This window comes from Trachinotus anak, unplaced genomic scaffold (assembly GCF_046630095.1).
Source record: "Trachinotus anak isolate AG129_WGS33_773 ecotype Australia unplaced genomic scaffold, CSIRO_AGI_Tana_v1 ptg000015l, whole genome shotgun sequence".
Lineage (NCBI taxonomy): Eukaryota > Metazoa > Chordata > Actinopteri > Carangiformes > Carangidae > Trachinotus > Trachinotus anak.
In genome coordinates, this window is record NW_027273866.1 from 4,285,599 (window position 1) to 4,308,988 (window position 23,390).

At 42.0% G+C, this 23,390-nt stretch overlaps 2 protein-coding genes across 15 annotated transcripts in view; both read right to left on the reverse strand.

Moving 5' to 3' along the window:
- The window catches only part of evla (Enah/Vasp-like a), a 38,653-nt gene extending 31,147 nt beyond the window's left edge, over positions 1-7,506 (reverse strand). The window contains exon 1 of one of the 4 annotated variants that reach the window (XM_071499049.1): positions 7,111-7,506. In XM_071499049.1, coding sequence (XP_071355150.1) covers positions 7,111-7,115 — 5 coding nt within the window. In that variant the 5' untranslated portion in view covers positions 7,116-7,506. Of the gene's footprint in view, positions 1-1,598; positions 1,866-7,110 lie in introns of those variants that run through there. The other 3 variants (XM_071499048.1, XM_071499045.1, XM_071499046.1) reach the window with 3 other exon arrangements.
- A 394-nt stretch (positions 7,507-7,900) lies between these two features.
- The window catches only part of eml1 (EMAP like 1), a 59,874-nt gene continuing 44,384 nt past the window's right edge, over positions 7,901-23,390 (reverse strand). For 7 of the 11 annotated variants that reach the window (XM_071498055.1, XM_071498051.1, XM_071498059.1 and 4 more), the window contains 20 exons: positions 22,646-22,774; positions 22,395-22,423; positions 20,343-20,369; positions 17,234-17,363; positions 16,363-16,512; positions 15,698-15,767; positions 15,299-15,409; positions 15,107-15,202; positions 14,876-15,010; positions 14,623-14,722; positions 13,929-14,080; positions 13,331-13,456; positions 12,808-12,939; positions 12,466-12,533; positions 12,190-12,278; positions 11,501-11,598; positions 11,054-11,141; positions 10,389-10,484; positions 10,165-10,295; positions 7,901-10,060 (listed from right to left, as the gene is read on the reverse strand). In XM_071498055.1, coding sequence (XP_071354156.1) covers positions 9,935-10,060; positions 10,165-10,295; positions 10,389-10,484; positions 11,054-11,141; positions 11,501-11,598; positions 12,190-12,278; positions 12,466-12,533; positions 12,808-12,939; positions 13,331-13,456; positions 13,929-14,080; positions 14,623-14,722; positions 14,876-15,010; positions 15,107-15,202; positions 15,299-15,409; positions 15,698-15,767; positions 16,363-16,512; positions 17,234-17,363; positions 20,343-20,369; positions 22,395-22,423; positions 22,646-22,774 — 2,083 coding nt within the window. In that variant the 3' untranslated portion in view covers positions 7,901-9,934. The remainder of the gene's footprint in view (positions 10,061-10,164; positions 10,296-10,388; positions 10,485-11,053; positions 11,142-11,500; positions 11,599-12,189; positions 12,279-12,465; positions 12,534-12,807; positions 12,940-13,330; positions 13,457-13,928; positions 14,081-14,622; positions 14,723-14,875; positions 15,011-15,106; positions 15,203-15,298; positions 15,410-15,697; positions 15,768-16,362; positions 16,513-17,233; positions 17,364-20,342; positions 20,370-22,394; positions 22,424-22,645; positions 22,775-23,390) is intronic. The other 4 variants (XM_071498060.1, XM_071498049.1, XM_071498050.1 and 1 more) reach the window with 2 other exon arrangements.

A 23,390-nucleotide genomic window follows, 5' to 3' on the forward strand; every position in this document is an offset into this window, starting at 1 on the left:
GTCAAATCATAAACTGTGAAAGAACCACAAAAAAAAAAAAAAAAGCCTGCCAACTTCCATCAGGTCACATTATGAGGGTATGAGGACAAAAACGTCACAATTTTCTGCTTTCCTGAAATATTTCATCTAAAATCAGAGGGGCTGACAAATATATTAGAACTAATGTGGTTATGATGGCTCAGCCAGGAAAGACTCCTCTAGTCTCATATCACAATACTGGTTATATACTGATGTATAGTGTCATCATTTATTGAATGACACTTTGATGGAGGGTTGATTAGACGTCATTGTCTTAATACAAGGAGGTAATTTATAGGTGGCATATTTACAGAAAGTGGTAATCAGCATACTGACCCCCGTAATGACATCACTTATTCATTACATATCTCAGTAGATGCCAGTTGGCCCTCAGGCTAATTGCCACATATAGTACAATATGGATAACAACCCCCCCCCCCCACTTCACTACCACCCCTCCCCCACCTCTCCTCCGCTCCTCTCCTCTCACTAATCCTGATCCTTAAAGGGAAACACTGCTTCCGTTTGGAGAAAATACTTCCTAGGATGTGTATCAGACAGATACACGGGGAACACAAGATGACAGACTGAACATTAGCCTGTTCATATCTGATATCATTCTGTGATTCTCCCAGTCAGTGTAGAACTACATAAACCTGTGGCCTTAATATGAGCAGAGCCTCATAAATAATGAACATACTGTGAGGGAGAAGCAGCGAGGTTGTCCCTCTGATGTACTCTAGTTTACAGTAGATTACTCGAGTGCATGCCGTCAAGCGTAAACCTCTGGTGTTATCTGCTCCACATCTGTATTTGAGCTTTAACAAATCACCATACCCCGCTGTAATCTGCCAGGGCCATATTATACAGAGACCCCTTTATGCTTGTATCATCTGGCTTTTGATAGTCCCACTCATTCAGCCATTCAGAGATTAACGCTCTCTATCCCTTTCTTCCTGTCCTTCTCACACACACACAGACACACACACGCAACGAGTCAGATGGGATCAATCTTGTGAACGAGCGAGAGCAGCTGAGCGGACACACTGACAGACAGCGAGAAACTCATTCCTTCTTCCCAGGAAAAAAAAAAAAACTGAACCAATGACAGATTGCTAAAGGGTAACCAATCAGGCTAACAGCTGGCTACAGAGAAAACACACACACACACACACACACACACACACACACACACACACACACACGGATGGAAAGAAAGAGACAGACAAGAAAAGTCAGCAACTCCTAGAGGAGACTTTCCTCTCCTATTTTTCCTCGCTTTCTCTCCAACTCAAGCCAGTTGCATTATTCAACAGCATGTAAAGCTGGAACAATATGGCTGAGAGGTACACACACACACAGAGAGAAATACAACAACAGTCCTGCAAACGCTGTTAGAAGAAACACACAGATTCTGCGGTCGGAAAGCTGAGCCAGGCTTTAAACGGGAACACTAGAGAGAGAAGGAGCAACATCATTACCACACACTCCAAAGCCAGTTTTACTCACACAAGCCCCAAGCACAAAAACTAAGAAAGACAGAGGGAGAGGTGATGATGAGGAGTCGCTTTTTTCCTTACCCAAAATCGTCCAGGGAATACATGTTGCTGGAGAAGACAGCAAAGTCCTCAAGCAAAGGATGAAAGCAGGTATAAAGGGGAGAGATTATGGAGGAGAGGGGGAACTGTCAGCCTGAGAGGAGAGTGCGGTACACATGCTGGCCAATGCTGAGGCAAACGCAACCTTCTCCCCCTTGTTCACATCCTGTTTTAAAGAGCCGCTACGCCAACAGAGCAGACATACAGTAAGACTGAGACACACAGAGAGTAGGAGGGAAGGAGTGAGCCAGAGAGATGAGGAGTGTTGCAAAAGACTAAGGGAATGTGAGAGAGAGAGAGAGAGAGAGAGCGAGCGAGAGAGAGAGAGAACATGTGACCAGGGTAGACCAGTCACCTCTCTCTGCTTCAAGGATTTCAGTGCCGTCTTTCAACCTCCAAGGAATCATTTCCACTGGATGGAAATTATATGTTAGACTTCATGGGAAACTGCAGTGTTTTTGCACCCGTCTTTCCTCAGCGTGTAAAATTCTAAAAATCTAGGGTGAAGCTTTTAATACGTTTTACAGTAACTGAAAGTTTAAAAAAAATGCATGTCAGCCACAATATTTAATCACCAATTAACTAACTAGAGTGGGAAAAAAAACAGACACACACAGGTCATTCATTTAGAAACATACACAACATTCCAGTTTAAAATCGGGCACAGCGCGGGAACAGATGTAATGATTAGTTTTATAGTCTAGCAACAAAGGTTTCATTCAGCTGCTGCAGCGTTTGTGGTTTCCTTGTGGCTTTATCAGAATTTACCACCCGGATGGTCCATCTGGCTGAAGCAAACTTAGACTATTAAGCTTCTTTGCCACCGCGAGCGGAGGTGTGGGAAACAAACAAAGAGCGATCTAGTCCACGAAAAGATTAGGAGGCTTTGTGGGTTTTGAAAATAGTACGAAACATGCAACAGACCCAGGGTCTAAAATGGAGACTGGAAAATCAGAGAGATAATAGATGCAAGGGTTTGTATGAAATGGCCAACAGGAATATGGTGGCTTGTAAAGCTGCAAAGCTACTGTATGTAATAATGATATGAAAGATGCAGATTCATTGTCAAATCTCCAGTGACACAAAGCCTATGTATGATGCATGTGATCCGCCAGAAAATGACCTGATTCCAGTATGAAGTGTATGCATCAGTGGAGAACCCTCAGGGCCTTCTAGGCCTTCAGACAAGGCCCAACATATCAGCATTTTAAATGTTATATTTAATCTCTTACATTTAATATTTATTCTCTTCTAATTCTAATTTTTGCCACATTTTCTATCAAGTTTGCTTCAGAAATGAAAGGGTTACTGTTACTGTTTTTTTGTTGCCTAGCCAGAGAAAAGGTTAGCTGGCTCATTGGTTAGGACTTCATAACCAGGACAGAAGGCCTGGAGTCCCCATGGCCGCATGTGTTTGTTTAGAAAGTGGCAGGTGAATTAACCAATCACATTTTGATTAATAGTGGGTGGGACCAACAATGATTCCTTTCGGTTTTCCTGGTGGCTCAAGGCCAGAGCTAACTCATCGCGTCTACCCTTTTCTGTCCAGGAGTTTAAAGACAGCACATCAGAGACTTCAGTCAGTCAGAAAGACAGACAGCAGTCACAGATGGCAAAGTGACAGGACAGTCTACAGCAGACTTCACATGACAATATTCACAACTTGGAATAGTTTTATGAAAAATGTTGATAATGATGTTTAAATTAGTGGATCAAAGACAGACAATCAGACTTCAAGACCACTTCCAAGTAGGGAGTCACCACAGTTTTGCCATCTTGCTGGTTTACAATGCCAGTAAATCTTGTAGTCATGATTTCTGTAAAATGACCTGAAGGGTTGATTAGTGGAGCTAATGATGTGTATCATGTCAATATTGACAAAAGTTTAAGCATTTATATCTTTATTTGTGTTGCTATACACTTAAACTTAAACTGGTCACTGGCCAACACAAAAGGAGTGAGCTGCTGGCTGCAGTGCAGAATGGTGAAATGGTGCTCCTGTAAAACAACATACCCTCTGTGAGAAACGCTTTGGTCGGTGATTGTGTGTGATTGAGCGCAGCCCTGACACAGCTCCCTCTCAGCGCAATGTTTATCTGTGGTGTTTTTGGTTTAACGCCACTGTGCTGGGCAGGTGTCAGGTCTGTTTGCAGCGTTTGTGCTCTGAAAGATGTCACAGCACAGAGAAGAGGTGAAAATGGGTTCACCCAGGTGTCATGTTTGCATCACTGCCGATTGGAGCTAGAGCTGATAAATACCTTTGACTACTGCAGAGTCATTGGGAGTGAACACAGATTGTATACTTCCACACCGCTGACCAAAGCCTGATATTAGCAGGTGGTAGCCTGTTTTCCGACCAGTGTAAAAGGGGCTATGATTTTAACAGGGCTTTGCCCCTAACTCATATTTTTTGCCCCCTCTGTGGAAAAATAGCAACAAAATTATTGGCCAAAATACACGAGTAATCACAGGGAAGTGATGGCACTTCCTTGATGACAGTCTTCTCTGTACTTCATATGTAAAAAAAAAACAACAAATATTAGAGGATTTTTTTATAAATAAAAATATTATTTTGCATAGACTCAATGTTTCTGATTTATTATCATGGTAATCTCCACGTGACCCTTCAAATTTATCTTGGGACCACTTGCAGCAGCTGAACCTGGTTGGGAAACACTAAGCTAGAAAAATATGCACATATGAACCCTGGATTCTCTATTAATACAAAGAAACCACATGATCTTACTGTACTTCACCAGTCAGCTACTGCTGACACCTACAGGAGGAAGACAAAATAGTGACAACAATTCTTAAAAAGACTTCAATTTTGAAACAGTTGAAACACAGCTACAAAGCAGAGTGCTCTCAGGGTGCATGTCAATAAGCAGTATTTGCTGAATCTTTGCAGTATCTGAACAATTCTATGGTATATATTTTTCATACAAGTTATATAATATAACATTTTTCCTGCAGGGTGTCTATATTTGCCATATGTTGGCATGATTTTAAAGAAAGTCAAATGATGTTTGACCAGAGCACCAGCAGTTTGAGATCACATGATGTGTACTATGTAGTGCTCTGTAGCCGTCTCATTTTGCTTTGACAAAAGTGTTGACTACCAGACCTTCCACTGCTGAGAAATGTTGCTGATTTGAATCCTATCTAAAAAGGTAACCCGTGTTTCTTTAGGACTACGTAACAAACCTCAATAACTTTTTGGTGCGACATGAGATGTCAAGTACCAAGAGTGAACGAGCAGATGCACAATTTTGATTAGCTATTCTTTGATCAGATGGTTCCTCACTTAAAAGCTCTTGTACGACTTCTTGTGATTAGAAAACGCTGAAGATTTGACAATTTTGGCTTCTTTTGTTAAATGAAAAAAGTATGTATTTAGAGGAAAAAAAAAAAGATAAAAAATTCTACCAAACCCCTGGACTGTGGAGTACTGTGTAGCTGAAGGTTTCCCTGAAATCCAGACGGAACTATTATATTATCCGTGTCAATGAAAGCCTGGAGGATTTGAGAGCTGGAGTTGTGGTGACGCTGGCTCACGTGGAGCTGCTCTCTGATCAGCAGCAGCCTGCAGTAAGATGCATAACTCAGCGTTTTACCTTCCACTGGCTGCACTCGCTCATTCTACCTTTCCTACGATGAGTCACCACAACAAGCGTTGCAGAAATCATCTTGCATTAATAGCATAGGATGGACGCTTCGCCTTTTGCCCTCTTCCACTCTTTCTCTTTCAAATCACTCTACACCCCTCCACCCCCACCCCACTCCCCTCCCTCACACACACACGCATCCAAAAGCAACCAGTATCCAACCAACCAACTGACAGCACAGAAGAGCCATCACATAATAAAACCAGTAACATTACCAGACTAAAAATAACACATCAGTCACATCTGTACACACACACACACGCACACTCATGTGCACATATATAAATGCATGTGCACCCTTACATAAATGCTGCAAAAGAAGCAGTGATGCTGAACAAATCTTCTCATTGAATTAAACCTTCTTTTTCTTTACTATGCAAAAGAAAAGCGAGGTCACCTTGCTGTTGCTTTGTGGAGATTTAAGACTTCCCTTCTGGGCTTGAGTCAAAGACCAGATCTGCCTCTGGCAAGAATGTACACACAGGTCGGGACACAAGCTGCACAGCTTTACAGAAATACAGAAAAGAGGAAACGGCACATTCATCCAACTGGACTGAAAGATATGAATCTTACATGTTGACTGTCTGAGAGCAAAATAGTTCTGCTGCTGGCTTTGAGTTGAACGAGGTTACAGGAAAGGGCTGAATTATCTGGACTGAGACATGTGATGAAAAAATAGCAGCACTTCTCACAAGATATCCAGATGTGAGAGCACCTATGCTTTTGGCTGTTTTTACAAATTCTTTCTTATTCCCTTACTCTCTCCATCTCCCTTTCCGCTCTGACAGAACTAACACCACAGCTACACACCCAGACAGCTTCACACACAAACACACACACTTGCAGTCAAACACTGGTAGCTCCAGCAAAAGCAGGGAGAGTGCACTGTATCTCAGCAGAGCTGTCAGAGTAAATCTGGAGCCATAAAACAGAATGGTGCAGGCTGCAGCTATGAAGACATGGAGGAGTCAAACTACAGGCAGCGGGGGGGGGGGGGGGGGGGGGGGGGACATAAAAAGGACTGTTTCATAAATAGTGCAGAATAGAGAGACTGTGCTGGGCCTCAGTGCATTCTGCATTCCAACATAAGCAGGCAAAGGGCTTAAAATACCGCCCATCAGCTCGGATATAGAATGAGGATTTTATCATCACGCACACTGTCTACAGACTATATGTGCATGTGTGGATCCGTCATGGAGTAGGCTTATGTAGGTGTGTGTATGAGGAGGGGGGTTGGGGGTCTGATAACCTGCCTGGCAACCACCAGAATAAACACCCTCCTCTTCCTGCGATGGTTATAGCCGCCCTCACTTATCCAATCGCCCCCCCCACCCCTGCAGCCAGTCACACTGGCCGGTGCATCAGTCATGTTCAACGTAACCAGCATTTTATTTCACCAGATATACCGTATTACTTATGTGGAGAAATACATGATGCTGTCGTTTCCATGACAACATTGGTCCGGTTCAGCCCTGCATTCAATACAATGTGCGGGCGGGTCCGGCGGTGACAATGGAGGGGGGGAAACAGCAGGACTGATATAAAAGCTTTGTATTGCATGACTGTGAAACGAATGGTAAAGGAAGCCTATATGAAGCTGAGGCCCGGTGGGTGGGCCCCTGGATGCTCAACATACTGTCCTCACAAGGAGAAAAATGAGCCATAAGACGTTTAAGATGTTGCAATTCTTCAATATAACAGCAGCTTTTGCATATTCGGATGAGAAAAAGGGGGCAGAGAGAGATGTTCGCTGGAGGCAGAGGGCTGAGAGTCGGTGCGCATCTGTCATGACGCGTCAAACCGAGCGCATGGCGCTGGCCGCCGCTTACCTCATTTTCTGCTCCTTTATTCAACCGGAGCCGATGGCACCGATGAGGCCGGTGAAATGGACCAGCAGTCCGCTTTGTCTCTGTGTAGACAAGTATCCGGGGAGGCTCGAGTCGGCCCCACCAGCCTCCCTCCACCTCGTGTCCCTTGTGTGCGTCTGTGGAAATATTATCACTGGCTGGCGATGATGATGATGATGATGGTGATGAGTCGTGTTGCAGGAACGCTAAGCGAAAACGCGAGTGTTTTCTCCCGTCGGCTTTGTGCTTCCGTGCCGCGTCTCCTTAAGTCCATGTTCAGCGGGGGCTCCTGCTCGGTAGAAGACGGTAAACGGTGGTCTTCAGCCGCCGCCTCCCTCATGCCATATTTCCTTCCCATTCGGAGTGTTTTGGTGAGGTGGAGGGATTTGGGGGAAAATGCTAATACGGCGTGCGAAGGAAGAGGAGGGGGGGGTGGAGTTGACCGGCTCAATGCTGCCCACCTGCGGGGAAGACGTATACATGCAGCCCACTGACGCCCCCCACCCACCCCACCCCGAGATTGCAAGGCAATCCCCACAGGTTGCCCACTCCAATATAATGCTCCATAGAAGCTGCTATCCTACTTATAATGCTCAAAAATGAGCTTTTACCACCATATATAAGGAATATAACCCTTTTAAGAATATAAAAGTGCACTATATTTACACGTAACACGTGTTAGGGTCTTAACATAACATAAAGAAGACATAAAATCAAAAAAAAAATAATAATAGAATTTCATAAACTGGAAAATACACAGGAAGACACAGCATCATAGGAATTTCATGTTGCATTTACTTTCAGACAAATGTTAAATGTCCAATGGAAGGCGATTCTGCAGCCCCAAGTGTTTAGTGGTAAGACAAATCATGTTACATTCACTCTGCAGAGTGGTGACTTTATATCGCTGCTGTTAGATGTCAGTGGTTTTCCTGATAAGACAAGTCCAACAATCAGTCACCCGTCTGGATTCCAAAACAAACACCAACATGCCTCAAATCAGTGGCAGTTATGGTCACACTGCTTAAAAAACTGCTTAACCCTGTTGAATGATCACTTTAAAGTAACTATAGTTATTCATGCATGTGAGTTATTTCGGCTTGCTGTTAAGTATAAGATGTGACATGGTGTGACATGCTACGAAGCGTACCATAGATCTGACCGGGTAGTACACAGCTTGGGAGGTTGAGAGACAGACATTGGTTGATGAAAAACTCCAGTAAGTGCTAAATGGTGATTTGCTCGAGAGGCCTGCTGTGTGTTTATCAGGCTGAAGCAGTGCAATATAGAAAAAAAAACCCAAAACACCTCAAGAGGGTTCAGTTCGGTTAAATATCTTGCCAGTGACTGATGGTGCACACCTGAGGAGCACATCAGACAAAAACAGTTACAGTGTAATGGTCTCATCTTTCTCCTTCATTAACAGATCTGGGTGCAACAAACTGTAAGGAGAGACAGGTTTGAAAAGGCTTCACATCATTGAAAAAACCCAAGACATGCTTGATTTTGATTCTCCTTACACCACCAGGCAAAGGAAATGTACAACTCATTCCAAAAAAACTGGAAACAGTTTCAAATACCATATTTTCACCCACATTTTGCTCATATCTGTGTCAAGCCTCTGTATATTTACACATCTGGGATTATCCAGGGTTTTATTATGGGGAAAAAACTCAAAGGAAATTATATTGGCAGTGATGGATTTAAAAATGGTCAATAAATAATAGGAAAAGCGTTTTTTTTAAGACCTGGAAGCACAAAAATTTAGAAAATGTTGAGATAAATTTGTTGAAAATGGTTAAAATCCTAATTTTGAATCCAGATAATGTAACTTTTCATCACCCAGAATGATATAATGGCTCCAAATGGTGGTTAACATCACATCTGACTGGAAAAATCCAAGCAGTGTGTCTCCTGTTCAACTATATTATTCTCCTTGCACCAAACTCAGCATCAGCCCTGATGTAGTTTTCATACACAATTAGTCAATGCAAAGAAATCAGTAATGGCTGAACAACAGTTGAATCAGATACCTGGTATCTGATGCCTCTCTGAATATTTTAGTGAGATGTTTGCAGGGCAGCCAAAGACTCGCTCTGATATGTCAATGTTAATAACAGGGAAGGGTCCTGCTTCACTAGGGCTTTCCTGAGTTGTAAAATACAATATAAAAGAAAGTTTAACAATTAGAAAATCACTATCTTCTTTCTTTCTGTACACAGTTTTTGTCCCAGTGCTCTTGGATCTCCAGCTCTGTGATATTCAGTCTGGAACAGGCAGCAAAACAAACCTATTCAGTCCGTTATCTGTGGCAGAAGTGTGCACGATACAAGAACAGTGAAAGCCAAACTGTACAATGCAGTCAGAAAGTCAGAGCCTTTGGTTCTGTTTGTTGGATTCGATCCGTTTGATTTGTTTCGTGTGATGTCATTGGTGACTGGCTACAGTGCGTGAGAGAGAGATTTTTTTTTTTTTTTTTACATGTAGTGTGAATGAGGAACAAGGAGAAATATTCAGGATTTTTGTATTTCAAGCAACCGCACATTACACCTCTACCAGTTCATCTCATTTGGGTTGTGAGAGCAGATCAGGAGGGAAACCTCAGGACGCAAGTTCCTCTTCTGTCACCTCACTTCAGTTCAGTCAGATCCATGTCTTTTTAGCATCTGAGTTCATTTAAGTTTGGTTCGGTTCAGTTTAGTGCAGTTCAGTTCAGTTCAGTTCAGTACAGTTCAGTTCAGTTCAGTACAGTTCAGTACAGTTCAGTTCAGCTGGGTTTTGACAGTATCTGTTTCTTTGTGCTCGCTCAGACTATCCTCCACTGCATCACGCTCATGTCCTTCCCTCCAGTCGACACCAGGTAGCTGTCGTCGTACAGGAAGGTCACGTTGGTCACGTGACTGCTGTGGCCGCTGGAAACATAGCTGGGAGCCTGAGAATCAAAAAGGAAATTAAAATTTTACAAGAACTTAAATTCCCTTCTTAGTATTACTGAGGTGTATATCATGCATGACAGTATACTACAGCAAATCTTACCCTGAACTGTGAACAGGGGTATGAGAAGAGATGGACCTTCCCAAAGTCGTCTCCAGTGACCAGGAGGCTCTTGTCACTAGACCTGCAGACGGCGTTGATGTCGGTGCCGTCTGAGCCGTCGGGCCACAAGCCTGAGGAGGAGAAGGCAGCAGAACCTCCTGTTCAGTGCTGTTGAATGAGCATTAAAACATGCAGAGAGAAAGAGGGAGAGAGCGCAACCTTACCAAAGACCTGGAACCCTAGAGTGCAGGTGTACGTGGCCCACTCGATATCCCTGGTGGTCTCCACACTGACCACCTGCTTGCACACTGATGGGATCCCTGGGAAAACACACACAGACAAACTTTAAATTCAACGCTGCTGTGTGCCATGGTTAATATCCTGCAGGTCCATCAAACTAATGAGTCAGTTAGACACATTTTTAATGAATTTTTAACACGTGCTTAACAGCGACAAATCAGTTCAGTCAACACATGTCATCTCCATATTACTGTCACTGAAAAATCTGTGCTTAATGGGATATTTCTTGTGGAGCAGAAAATTGGTCTGTTCTTAAAAACCGTTCATCTACTTATCCAAACATTTTACTGTTCATAGCTTTTAGTGATTTAATGTTCTCAATTTTAACAGGAGAGTTTGTCCACTGACAGAGTCAGGGTCTTTCAGACTACCTTAGAACTAACACTGATATTTTTGCACGTCACATAGTTTCTAGTCATTGCTGGCATACAGTAATATATTGCGCATAAATATAAAACACAAAACAACAGAAAAAGAAAAAAACTTTTTAATTGATGCCTTGTACTTGCATGATTTTATCTGCCATGTCACACAAACCTACACTGATCAATATAAGAGGCTGTCAGAGGATGGTGGTGATCATACTTACAGTACAGTATCTCATAGTCTCCTGAATTTGATACCAGATACTGGGAGTCCACTGACCAGTCCAAGTGGGTGATGAAACTAGAGTGACCCTGAGATAAGATATAATTGGACCAGGTTAGATACTGTCCTCTAATAGAAACACAACAACATACCTCACACTATTGCTGCAGTGGAGGCAGTGTGGTTTTTCAAGCACCACAAATAATCCTAGAAATGCTGATCCAATTTGGTACAGTTAGTCATTGTGTTTACATAGACACAGCTCCATATGAGTCAGCTTGTTGTCATTTTTAAGGCTTCTCTATCAACACACAGTGAGGACAAAGTGTACAGAGCCATGGCACAAATATAGAGCTAAGGAGGGAACTAAAGATAAAGTTGATGGGGGGAGGAAATAAAAATAAAGAAGCCACAGATGACGGGGGGGAATATAAATACAGATACTCACCGAGCACTTCCCTACTCGACTGTACTTCCTCCCATTTTCTGCCACAGCGTAGATATAGATGTAATTGTCGTGGGAACCAATGGCCAGGAAGTTCCCATCTAAATAAAATAAAAGAGGAGGATCATTGGTATCAAAATAAAATACAATGTGAACATTTGCAGATGTAAATTTATTATGCAGATTCAACTGCATTATTATTATTATGTATTATTATCAACAATTATTATCATGTATGGGTTAGGCTGCAGTTGTACAAGTCTTGATTACTTATTTTCACAGTCAGGAGAAAGGGTTACAGCGTTATGCTAGATCCTAGACCTGGACTCTGCATCTCCTTTGTACACACTTCAACACTAAATACTGTCCTGACCCTACATGCTGAAGTTATGGCTGCCTCACCTATACACACATTCTCACACGGTGTGGTGTCATCTTAGTGGGAGGTTAAATGCTTTATAAAAATTTGCACAAACATTTAATATTGTTGAAATATAAAACCCTGAATTTCATGTTTGGGGACTGGAGCTATTTTAGTGGAATAAACTACCTATTTTACTGGAAAATCTTCCCATGTGTAACCCACAATGTGTTATGTTTTTAAGAAATAATATTCTCTAAAATTTAAATTATCATTTGATTTGACTGTGAGTCCAACACTCTGCATGCTCAGGAGACAGTTATCAACATACCTGGCCCATAGCGCATAACAGACAGCTGTTCATTCCCATCTGTGTGCACGGTGACTAAATCCTTGGAGTCAGTGTCCAGCACCAGCCACCTGCGGGATCAATGACAGACTGCTGAACAATCTGCTTTTTCAATACTTTAACAATAATTCAAATCTGATCTTAAAATTTTGGCAATGTTTTCTCATAACTTTGTTTTTTGCTGAAGCAGTCAGCCACTGCTGTAACTCTTTAGAGATTGAATAGCCAATAAGTGCTCTTTAGCGATTGGATCTTTACCTGCCAATTTGGGTTCCTATGGCAACCACAGCTCCTGTCGGGTGGAAGCCTGCTGATTGGACAGCATCCTGCCAGAAACAAAAAGTACATCAGAAGATGTTTAATGTCAACAATAAACAAGAGAAGAAGAAAATTATGCTTATGATGAAACACTGCTTTGACTGCAAAACTGAATGTAAAAACATTTTTTTATTTTACATGTAAAATTTCCAAAGTTTCTAAAGGTCATCAGAACTGATTAAGGAGCTCCTGATCCACTTGCAGTAGCATTTTTTTTTTTTTTGCCGGGCACTGTGTAATTCCCATGACTGACCCCTGGGAGGCAGTGTTGACTAATAATACCTCCATGCTCTTGGTCCAGATGAGCTGATGGGTACTGGAGTCCCACAGGCTGACCTGCCTGTCATATCCACAGGTGAGGAACTGGGGCTTCCAGGGATGGACAGCCAGACCCCACAACTCGTCAGTGTGACCCTGGAGAGGAGAGGAGAGTTTTTCTTCAATATTTTTCAGTTTTATGAATTCTTCATCTTCTTCAACATCTCAGAATTTAAAATGTAAACTTTACTTTGTCTAGTACAACCAAGAGCAGTTAAGCTTGGACCACATTGTAGCAAAGCTGCAACAATTAGTGCTTTAATGGATCAGTCAAGAGACAGAAACCTAATTAGTAAGTTTCATAATTGATAACTGATTTACTGCTTTTTTAAAATGTTATTTCTTTGTAAAATGGATATTTTTGGGTTGTGAGCTATTTGCCAGATAAAACAAGACATTTGAAAATAAAATGCCAGATTAATTAAATGATAAAAATAGCTTTTAGTTGCAGCCCTACATTGTAGGGATAGAGCACTGTTGTATCTACCTGTGTAATGGGCATAAATTCTCCATCCAAGCTGCCTTGCAAAACAAAGTTCTTGGTGGTCCCGATGAGCACAGTCTCCCCTCTGCCCTCTGCTATGGTCCTGATGGGACCAAACAACTCAGGCACCTGTGGAAGAAATATAATAACCACCTGTTCACCTGAAATCCAACATCTGCCAGAAAAATATCAACTTGTCTTTTACTGCATAATGTGGTCCCCTCGAAGCAAATAAGACAGGAGTGATTCAAAATTCTCATCAGCATGAATGTCCATGAATCTCACTGAGAACGCAAACCCATTTCATCCTATGTAATATTTATGATGAGTTGCAGTGTTCAGAATGCAAAGTCAGCCGCCTCAGGCAGGGGGGCAAATAAAAGAGACCAAGACCTACTTCAAAAGACGGAGCTGCAGTTTAACATTTTAATAATCCATATTAACAGAATGAGGTTATAGCTGATCAGATCATTAGGATGCTGCAGAGCGACACAGCTGAGCATCAAAAACCCTCATAATTGTGCGTGATTTATACACTTCATTTGTATTAGTAGCCTTGAAATATTTTGGTTTTCATCATTTTTGTTTAACTTTTTCTCACCTCCACCATTTGTATCTGTTGGTAGCTGTTGTCCCAAGAAATGAGCCTGCGGTCTTTGCCTCCTGACACCAATGTGCCGTTCCTCAGCATGCACACAGCAAAGATGCTGCCCTCGTGAGCTCCTTGGATGACGTGGCTGATACGATTAGTGCCTGCGTGACAGAGATGGGATGAGATGGATGAGAGGGTTCGGCCGGACACAAAGGTCGACTGCTTGAAGAGGGCAGATTCACTGTTGTCTGTCAGACGACCAGACAGAGTGATCAATAGATAAATCAGAAAGACAGAGAGATCATGGCACTGAAGAGGGAGAGTGAGAGGTGCAGTTTTATCTCTGAATGCTTGCTCATAAGATCCAGCTCTTGTTCTATCCTTGGTGTGCCCCCATCCTGGTCCCTGATCTCCTGACAGCTCCAGCACAATGAGACATCTTTGAGCTTCTAACCACAAAAATATTTTTTTAATAGACACACATTTTTCATTTGGCTTTTTTGAGATTTGGTCACTTTGGCTCCCTCTTGTTCCATGAGTCAGATGAAAGCACACTTTTTTTTAAAAGATATTTTTAACCCTTGGAAACCCTTATAAACTCCTGGTTTATCTGCCTGTCTCCACTAAAAACTTGCTGGCAAATGTCTGTGGGCATCTCCCTCACAGAGTGTGCCAATGACTTTCTGTGTGGAACATTGTATACCTTTTCCCCACACCAGGATGTTCCCACTGGAGTCTCCAGTTATAGCGTCTCCATTTTCTGCAAAGGTCACGCACAGCACAAACTTGGGCTTCTCCTGTTTCTGCAAGACCAGAACATACATGTTATTTCATCTTGCTAGACTGCCATACATTTTCTATGTATAACTATGCCCGGACATCACATGTGCCTCTATATCAAACTTTACCGCTTTACAATGTGATCCTAGCATGTGAGAAAGAGTTTGGTGACCTACCTCAAACAGTCCTTGCTTCTTGACCAGCACGCCTTTCTCCAGGTTCCAGAAGTAGAGATGAGACTTGCCGCAGGTGACGACGATGTTGCTGTCTGTCGGGTGAAAGTCTGCAGCAAACACTGACTCGTTGGAGCACTGCACCGTAGCACATAAAACAAGAAACAAGTCTGGTTGACAAAGAGAAAGAAGCTGAAAGTGTTTGTTACTTGCACATTAGAAAAACACTCATACCTTGACCTCGGCCAGTCTGTCCTCTCTCTGCCAGTCCCAAACAGAGAGGACGTGATCGTTGGAGTCGTCCACAACACACAGTGTGTTTCCTCCATTCTGATGTAAAGAAGTAGACACAATGTTTAACATAAGTCACTATGTCAAACTTGAGCTTTAAACTTTTCGTTAAAGGTGTCAGTGGACTTTCCTTACCGACTTGGAGAAAGACAAGCAGACCAGGGCTCGGTCAAAGAAGCCTGCACCCAGAACATGGAGGGTGTTGAGGCTGACAGAGTCCCACACACGAACATGAGGAGCCAGCTGCTGCCAAGAAAAACACACACACAGACATGGGCACAACACCAGGGTAGATATATCATCAGGATGATGTAATGCAAGGCTTATAAGCGAAAAACTGAATTCAGTGAGTGTGTAAGTGAGCGGACTAAAAATGTTTCAATTTCTCAGTCTGTTTACCTAGCAGAATTTCCTGAACTAGCTCAGTGAACATCACTGCTCAAAGGAAATAGCAAAGCCATAACTCCTCACTATGATAATAAATCAGACGTTGAAAGCTAAAGTGATAAAATATCAATAAGAGATCTCACTTACTTTTCCATCTGAAGAGGTGCCCGCCACCTGCCCGGTTGCTATGGTGATTTTGTCAGGGTGGACGGCCAAGCTGGTGAAGAGAAAGACATGACGAACAGACATGAAAACATTTAAAAGCCTTTTCGACATCAAAAGGACCATTTGAATAAAGATGAGCAACGTGCTGGCAGAACATGAAAGCCTGCGCCTGGTGAGTGAGCTTTCGAAAGCTCTGGATATGATACTCAGTGCAGCTACCACACGCTGTCAGTGCTAATGTAGAGGGGAAATGAAACAGTTTAAGATAAATTCATCTTCTTTTGGGTGTAGCGGTGTAGCAACAACTTGTAGGATGTGTAAAGCTTCAACACTTTGTCTTCAAAGGAGTGAGAATCTGTCCTCAACACATCCTTTGTTCTGTGATCCAAAGTGGCAATTAATAACTTGAACCCTTATCAACCTCAGAGTGTGATAACAGAGTTATGACAGTGGCTGCTCAAGGTCACTGTCAGTGCACTGCGCACTTCCCTCATTATAGTTTTTCTTCAGGAGTAAACAGGAGAACTGAACATCTCCTCATGGTGTCCTGTGTCCTGTTTCTGTGCACTTGTTAGGTGTAAGGAAAAGAAAAGCTGTGAATAACATCTATAGTCTGAGGATTGCGTGCGTTACCAAGTGTCTCTTACCATTTGATGTCGTCTGTGTGTCCAGTGTAGTGTCTCTGCAGCTGCTCGTCCACATTGAACAGGACAACCACTGAGGCAATGAAATACACCGTTTCTCCGGTGGGCAGTAAGTAAAGGTTGGAGCGACAGTCTCGACCGCGGTAACCATAGCTGGATATTAAGAGGGTCAAGGAATGAAATAAAAGTAATCTCCGAAGTAGTACAACTAATCCATCAAAAGAAAATGAATCTGCAGTTATTTTGCTATTCCCTTCAAAAACGGATTCAATGTTTTTCAAGCAAAATGTCAAACCTTCCCTTGTCCCAGCCTCTCACATGTGAAGATTTGTGTTTTTTTTTGTGTCCTGGGAGAGCAAACTAAATATTTTGGGCTTGGACTGTTTCTATCTGTGTGTGTGTGTGTGTGTGTGTGTGTGTATGTGTGTGTTTCCTCCAGATTTAATCATTTCTTTGTTTCCCTTACAGCTTTTACCCTTTGGGTTTCTGCTAGATAGAACAACACACTACATTCATTCTTTCAACAACAAATAAAAGGAAGAGAGACACCCACACATGAAACAAAATAAAAATAAAACAGCACAAGAGGAGCTGCTGACTTTTTATGCAGGTTATTACTGACTGCAGGCTGCAGAACCATAAGCCTGGGCTCCGACTGCAGCAGCACTACACGGTGATAGGGAATATCTGAGACATCACATCCATAGCTTCCTCTCTTCACTACATCACAGGACAACCTAGATTTTATTTTCTGCAGATAACGACTTTTCAAAACTTTCCATATCAGAAGTAAGATTGTATTTTAACTTTTTATTACAGCTATCACACAGGTGATCTTACTTCCCTGTCTCCATCTGCTCCAGTAAAAGGATACACCCAGTCCAGTTTGAGTTTGTTGCTCGGCAGCTCGCCTCTGGCCTCCAGGCAGTAGCTCTCCACCTGGTCTTTGGGCATGTACATGGTGATGGGACGGCCCTTCAAATACATTTTCACATAACCTTCCTCTAGAAAAAGCAGAGAAAATGATCAATAAGATGATATACATATAGACAACACATATAACTGGTGGAATTATGTCAGTTTTTATGGTATCATATTTTTTATGCAAGTAGCACAGACATTATAACACTGAAGCGTAACACAATGTGCTATTATGATGTGAATATAAGGGTGACAATGTTGAATGCGTGACAGGATTAGAGGATAATGGAGTGGAATGAGATGATGTGATTTTTTTTTTACTGTGATAAAGACTCAATTAAAGACAACAAATGACAGAATTTGCAAACACAAACAAATTAGCTTTTTAACTGACTTTATTAGTCATTTCAAACACATTTGTATGACAACAAAGAGCGCAAAATGAACTGCAAACACTTTGTTAAAAACTCCCACAACTCATAAATATTCAGCTCACAGCAGAGGTTAACCAACATAAAATGCGGACACAAGCAGAGCAAATGGAAATGTTATGAACAAACAAAACAAAACAAAAAAATAAAACAGATCCAAGCTTAGAAAATGGGATAATGAGAAATCCTCATCAATTTAAAACATGCTAACACTGAAAATAAATCATGCAGAAAACACCAAGGGAACCAAAACAAACAAGATGAATCATTCTTTTCTTTTTTTTTTTTTACCCAAAACTCATTATAAGAGGAAATATTCGGGTAAAGGAATTCATTACTTGTTTGTCCATTACTTGTTTTAATAGGTGATGCTATAAAACCTCTGATCTCTGAAACGTCCTTGGTATGAGAGGACATGTGGACGGCAACAGACCTGCATTAGGTAGTTGTAATGATACAGATGTGACATTAACATCTACTTTTTCCGTACTGATCAGCTCCAACTGAGCATATTATAGTTTGCTCACTGACATAAACTAACAAAACCTAGTAACAAATCTGGAAGTACTGGCTGGGGGATTTAATGGGGCTGCGGTAGCTGGGTGTATCAAGAGGAGAGTATGAAGACAAACTTCCTGACTTCCTCAACTGGAGACTAATACTTGGGGTCTTTCTGACAGGTGGCACCTTGGTGGCACCACCCTTTCTGGCCACGCTGGCCTTGATGTTTTCTGAGGTTTGCTGTGGGCTGGCAGCTGAACGGGCTGTCACAGCTGAAGCCGCGGGGCTGCCGCTGGTCCCCTTCTGTTTGGCAGAGCGGCTGAGGTAAATCTGCACTGTGACTACAGTGTAGATGGGGAAAAGAGCAGATGATGGAGAGGGGTGGAGCAGGACGTCAGGGCCGGTTGGGTGGAAGGGGACAAGAAGGATCAAGAAATGTAAAGGGTGGAGGAGGTTGGTAGAATAAGTTAGACCGATGTAATGGCTGTTTTTTGTGTCATATTTAGTAAAAGCATCATGAACTTGTCAGAGACACAAACTATTAAAAGAAAACTAGAGGAAGTGACTCCTTTTATAAACCACCAGCTTATTATCATCAAACAGAGATTCACTGGGATCTTATTATAAAGTACTGTTTGGAGTAAATTCTTTAAACTATCACTAAGTAAGATCCTGCCTCACTGGTCTAAATCAGTGGTTCCCAGCCTGGGGTTCAGGATCCATTAAAGGGGTCACGTGATAATTAATGGGGCCAGACAAAAGAAAGTTAATGTTCTACTATTTTGGTTGTGCTTTATTTTACTGGTCTGTAACTTCAGAATAATTACCAAGTTTCCTGGAAAGAAGCATACAATCAAATAAATGGAGAACAAAGTTTCCAATAATAAAGAACTACTGAATAAATACAGTATGTATACATTCCTTCTTTCCCTTTGATTACAACCAAACAATAAACTTCCAAGGAAACGATTAGGAATTTCTGGACAAGAATACTGAATATTTTTTATCACTTCTTTATTCAAATAGAACAAACTGAGAGACCGAGAGGAGAAAATCTTCTTTTGTGTTAATTTGTTCACAACACATAGAGGTAAGCACCCTGTTACGAGGGGACGTAGGGTCACCAGCCAGAACTGCTGGGAACCACTGGTCAAGATGCATTCAGGGTTAAAATGCTGCGACTGTCTTAAAAATGGTTGTTTTAAGAGTTGATTATCCTGTAACAAGACTGGCTAAACAGTAATATTCTGTGAGGAAATTAACCCGGCTCTAACGCCAGTCTTTTTAAAATTCTTGTCAGCTTTGTGAATACTTTGCTGAAGGGGACTAAGCCTACGCACAAACAGACGACACTTTAGGCTGCGTGAGAAAACTACAAGCAGTAAAATCAAACAGACTTCAATAGGAACTACCTCAAAAAAGAGACTGAATGTGTTTGTAATGCAAATATTCATTTTGAGGGCAGGAAGATAGTAAGAGCTGTGGCAAACTACTTGCTCTGAACTGCAGCGAGGAATCTCAGAAGAGAGGATTTAAAGAGTTCGCATAAAAACTCAAAGCCACTGCGAGGAAGCGAGTGTCAGAAATCTTTGTGTCGTTACTATGGTGACAAAGATTGAATGCCTACGAGCGAAAGTGAGGCTGTGAGCAAACAGACACACATTTGGTGAAGCAGCAGCTTCTCCTGCAGTCGGACAAGTGTGGAGACACACAAGTGAACTGCAAACACTGCGATCACACTCTGACGCAGCGTTCAGTGGAGGTTAGGTTGGGTGTTTGCGTGTGTGTGTTAGTTAATTCAGTCTCAAAACAATTAAAGGGAGGATAACTCTCACACACACACACACACACACTTTGTTGACCCACTCCTGCCCCTGTCCGGACAGCTCTCTGATCACTGCACTGAAGGGAATCACAAAAAAATAAATAATTTGAAAATACTGAGGTGGAAAAACCCAGGATATGAATTAAAATTTCAAAATAATAGTCCTGATTTCCTCCTCTGCTTGTGCAGTGTAGTTCAGAGCAGAGGAGGTGCTTTTACACAGATCAAAACAAATCATCTGCATTGTTCAGAGAGCTGTGGAGGCTGGGGGGTATTGGGGGAGTGAGCGTGGTGGGGCAGCCTACCTTTGCAGTGGGTCACACGTCGCATCCCTTGTAAAGGTCACAGAGAGAGAGACACAAGCACCAGGTGAGGGGTGGCATGGCTTCCTCACTTGCTGGTCTGTCCTAATAGGAGTGCACTTGCACTTGCTGGTGTTAATGAACAGCAGCGTCTGTCCTTAACACTCTTAATGAATCGATGCTCGTTTCCTGGGTGACGGTGTCCCACCCTCTGCTCCTACGTGGTGAGTAAATCATTAAATTTATCTGCCTACTTAGCTCATTTTCTCTTTGCTATCCCTCTATGAAGAAAAAAAATAATTAAGAGACTGACCTTTTCTAATTTACCTTTTCTAGTTTTTTGAAAATATCCCAGTATCTTTTAACTTAACCATTTGTTTTCTTGATGATATGAAAGTCTGCCAAGGCACATAAACCTGCTTGCACTGGCTCCCAGTACAGTTTATTGAATCATATGAATCACTTTACATGTAATCTTCATGTATTGCAGCTAAGCATAATATTGGCAGAAGTTACTGTTGCAATTATCATTGGTTAATTGTCACCCAGTGGTAGTTTATATTCACAACACTGCTGTAATTCAGTGTTTTGCAGGAGACTATTGGTCTATAATTAATTCAAATGTCCATTAATTGCTGTACAGCAGAAACAAGTATCCCTGAAGCACAGTTTCAACCTGTGCCAGATAGCAGCAGCCCTAGATATTTAAAGACCTTTAGCAGGCCAGTGACACGATTTATTACCAGGGATATGGACTGACTTTACAATTCTACAATTCTACCCATAATCTGATGGTTCCAGTTTAAAAACCATACAAATAACATCTACTAGTTTAATATGTGGATCATATTTGCCAGACTTGGACCAAAAAAAAAAAAAAAAAAAAAACTGCAGCTAGTGGATCAGTCACATGACTTGCACGACTTCAACTTTCCAAAATGTGGCTGTGTGACAGTCTATAGAGTCTAGATAAGCTTGGTTGCAGCCTGAACTAAGGAAATCTGGAGCCAGGTGTGCAAACCTAATGAATAACAGCAGTTCAATTTACACAAAAATCAATAGCAGGCTGGGGATGGAAATTCTGATCAATACTCATCTCATTTCATATTCAGTCCCACTGTCTTGTTACCATGTGTTTCCTGCTTTTCATTTAAAGAATAACCTGTGTAGGAGTTGGTTCACTTGTCGGGTGCATGGTTCAGGAAACATTATGAACTCTCAATTAATGGGCGGCTCATTCTCTGCCCTTTTCAGAAGCTCTTAGTTCTTTCTTGTTTGTCTCTTTACTTGTAAATGTCACATCAACTGCTGACTTTATGTTAAAATCAGCTAAAAAGAATAAATAAAGAATAAAACTATCCTGGCAAAGTTGCAAAGTGCTGTGTTCAGGTATCCGATAAGCTCGGACGCTTGGTTTAGCGTTTGGTTTGCAGGAAAATTGCCATAGCAAATCCTCATGTAGTTAGCTACAATAGCTAAATTAAAGAGCTTTAGTCTTTCAGTCAGGCTCAGGAACAAGTGTTTGATTTGTCTAAAATTTGTGAACTCTTTAGGAGGCTGGTACGTCCTGCTCTGATGTACTGTCTCTACACAGCAGAGGTGATGAGTGCGATGTTTTTATGACCCGTGGTCAGAACAGCCCCAATGATCACAAAATATGGGAATTAGCCTTTGATTGAATTGAACTGGAAAACCCTTAAACTGTACAATCACAAGTTGAACTGAAACAATGCAGAAAGAGTGCATTAAAAAGGAAAGATGAACAGAAATTTGGACGTGAAGATGCAGTAATGGATGAAGTGAACTGGTTACTTGTTAGAGAATGGATGAATGGAGAGGATGAATGTTGACACTGATATTCAAGTAGCCTCAGTTGTCCTCTGTGTGCAGGAAACAGTTCAAGGCACTGACTCGAACTACAATTGACAACACTGACTACAATTGACGTCTGACTGACACAGAGAACCGCTGAGCATCTCAGTGGGTTGTATCACAGCATGAAAATTTACCATAACTGTCAGGCTACAGAGCCATAAAAGAGCCTCTGGATCTTACCTGCGTTGAACACTGGATCCCTCTGTTTGCTGCAAAGTAAATGAGTAAACACACAGCTGTCAATCAGCAAACCACATCTGCTGTATGTCATTCATTTGAAAGTGTTCTTTAAGGAGAGCAGTGTGTAATCTAGAAAAATCTAATTAAAAACACACAGTGCTATCTTGTTTGGACAGAAAGAGTCAGTGACACATACAGTATGTGTGTGGCATTGAATGGAGAGAACTGATTCATCATTATGTCCATGTTACCTGTCACTTCTTTTGCCACTGGAATTGCTGCCGGTGGATCCGGCGCGATTTCGGTTGCCCTTGGAGTCGCCTGAATCTTTTCGTGTAAGGGTTCCCACGTGCTCGTTTGAGTTGGCTCTCCTCACAGTGCTGCGGTGAGAAGGAAGGTGGACAGAGAGGAAGGGGGGGTGGGGGGCAAGAAATAGGTCATAAAACTACCTGACACTGCTTTTCTAAAAATGCCCCCTGGTAAAGTTTTCATCTAAGAAACAGCTTTTGAAAGCACATATTTATTTGATGATTCAGCTCAGATCTGTCTTAATATTACACTGCGTTTTTAAGAAAACTCTTAAACTGTGTTGCTCACTATACCACTATCAGAGAAATAAAGAAATTTGGATATTTGTTGTTTTCTCACACTTTCACTCTCTGTTTACTCCTCTGTGGTGATTACCACTACGGCCTCAGTGCAGACCTGTGCAGATCTGCATATCGGTGGTGCAGACAGCCTGCCTATTCACAACAATGAAAAGGCCCTATCAGCAATCCAATGGCCAGTAGGCACAGTCACCTAATCCACCCTATGGGAGAAAAGTCTATTCAAATCCTAAAACTGGCTGGTGGCTGTTATCCCTTCTGGAGAGCCTGCACGTGTTTGTTCAGTAAAGAACAGAACAGAATAAAAAAAGAGGGAGAGAGAGACTGTTGTTTGCTGTGTTATCCCATGAGGAATCACAGTAATTGGGCCACAGGGCATTGGGGAAGC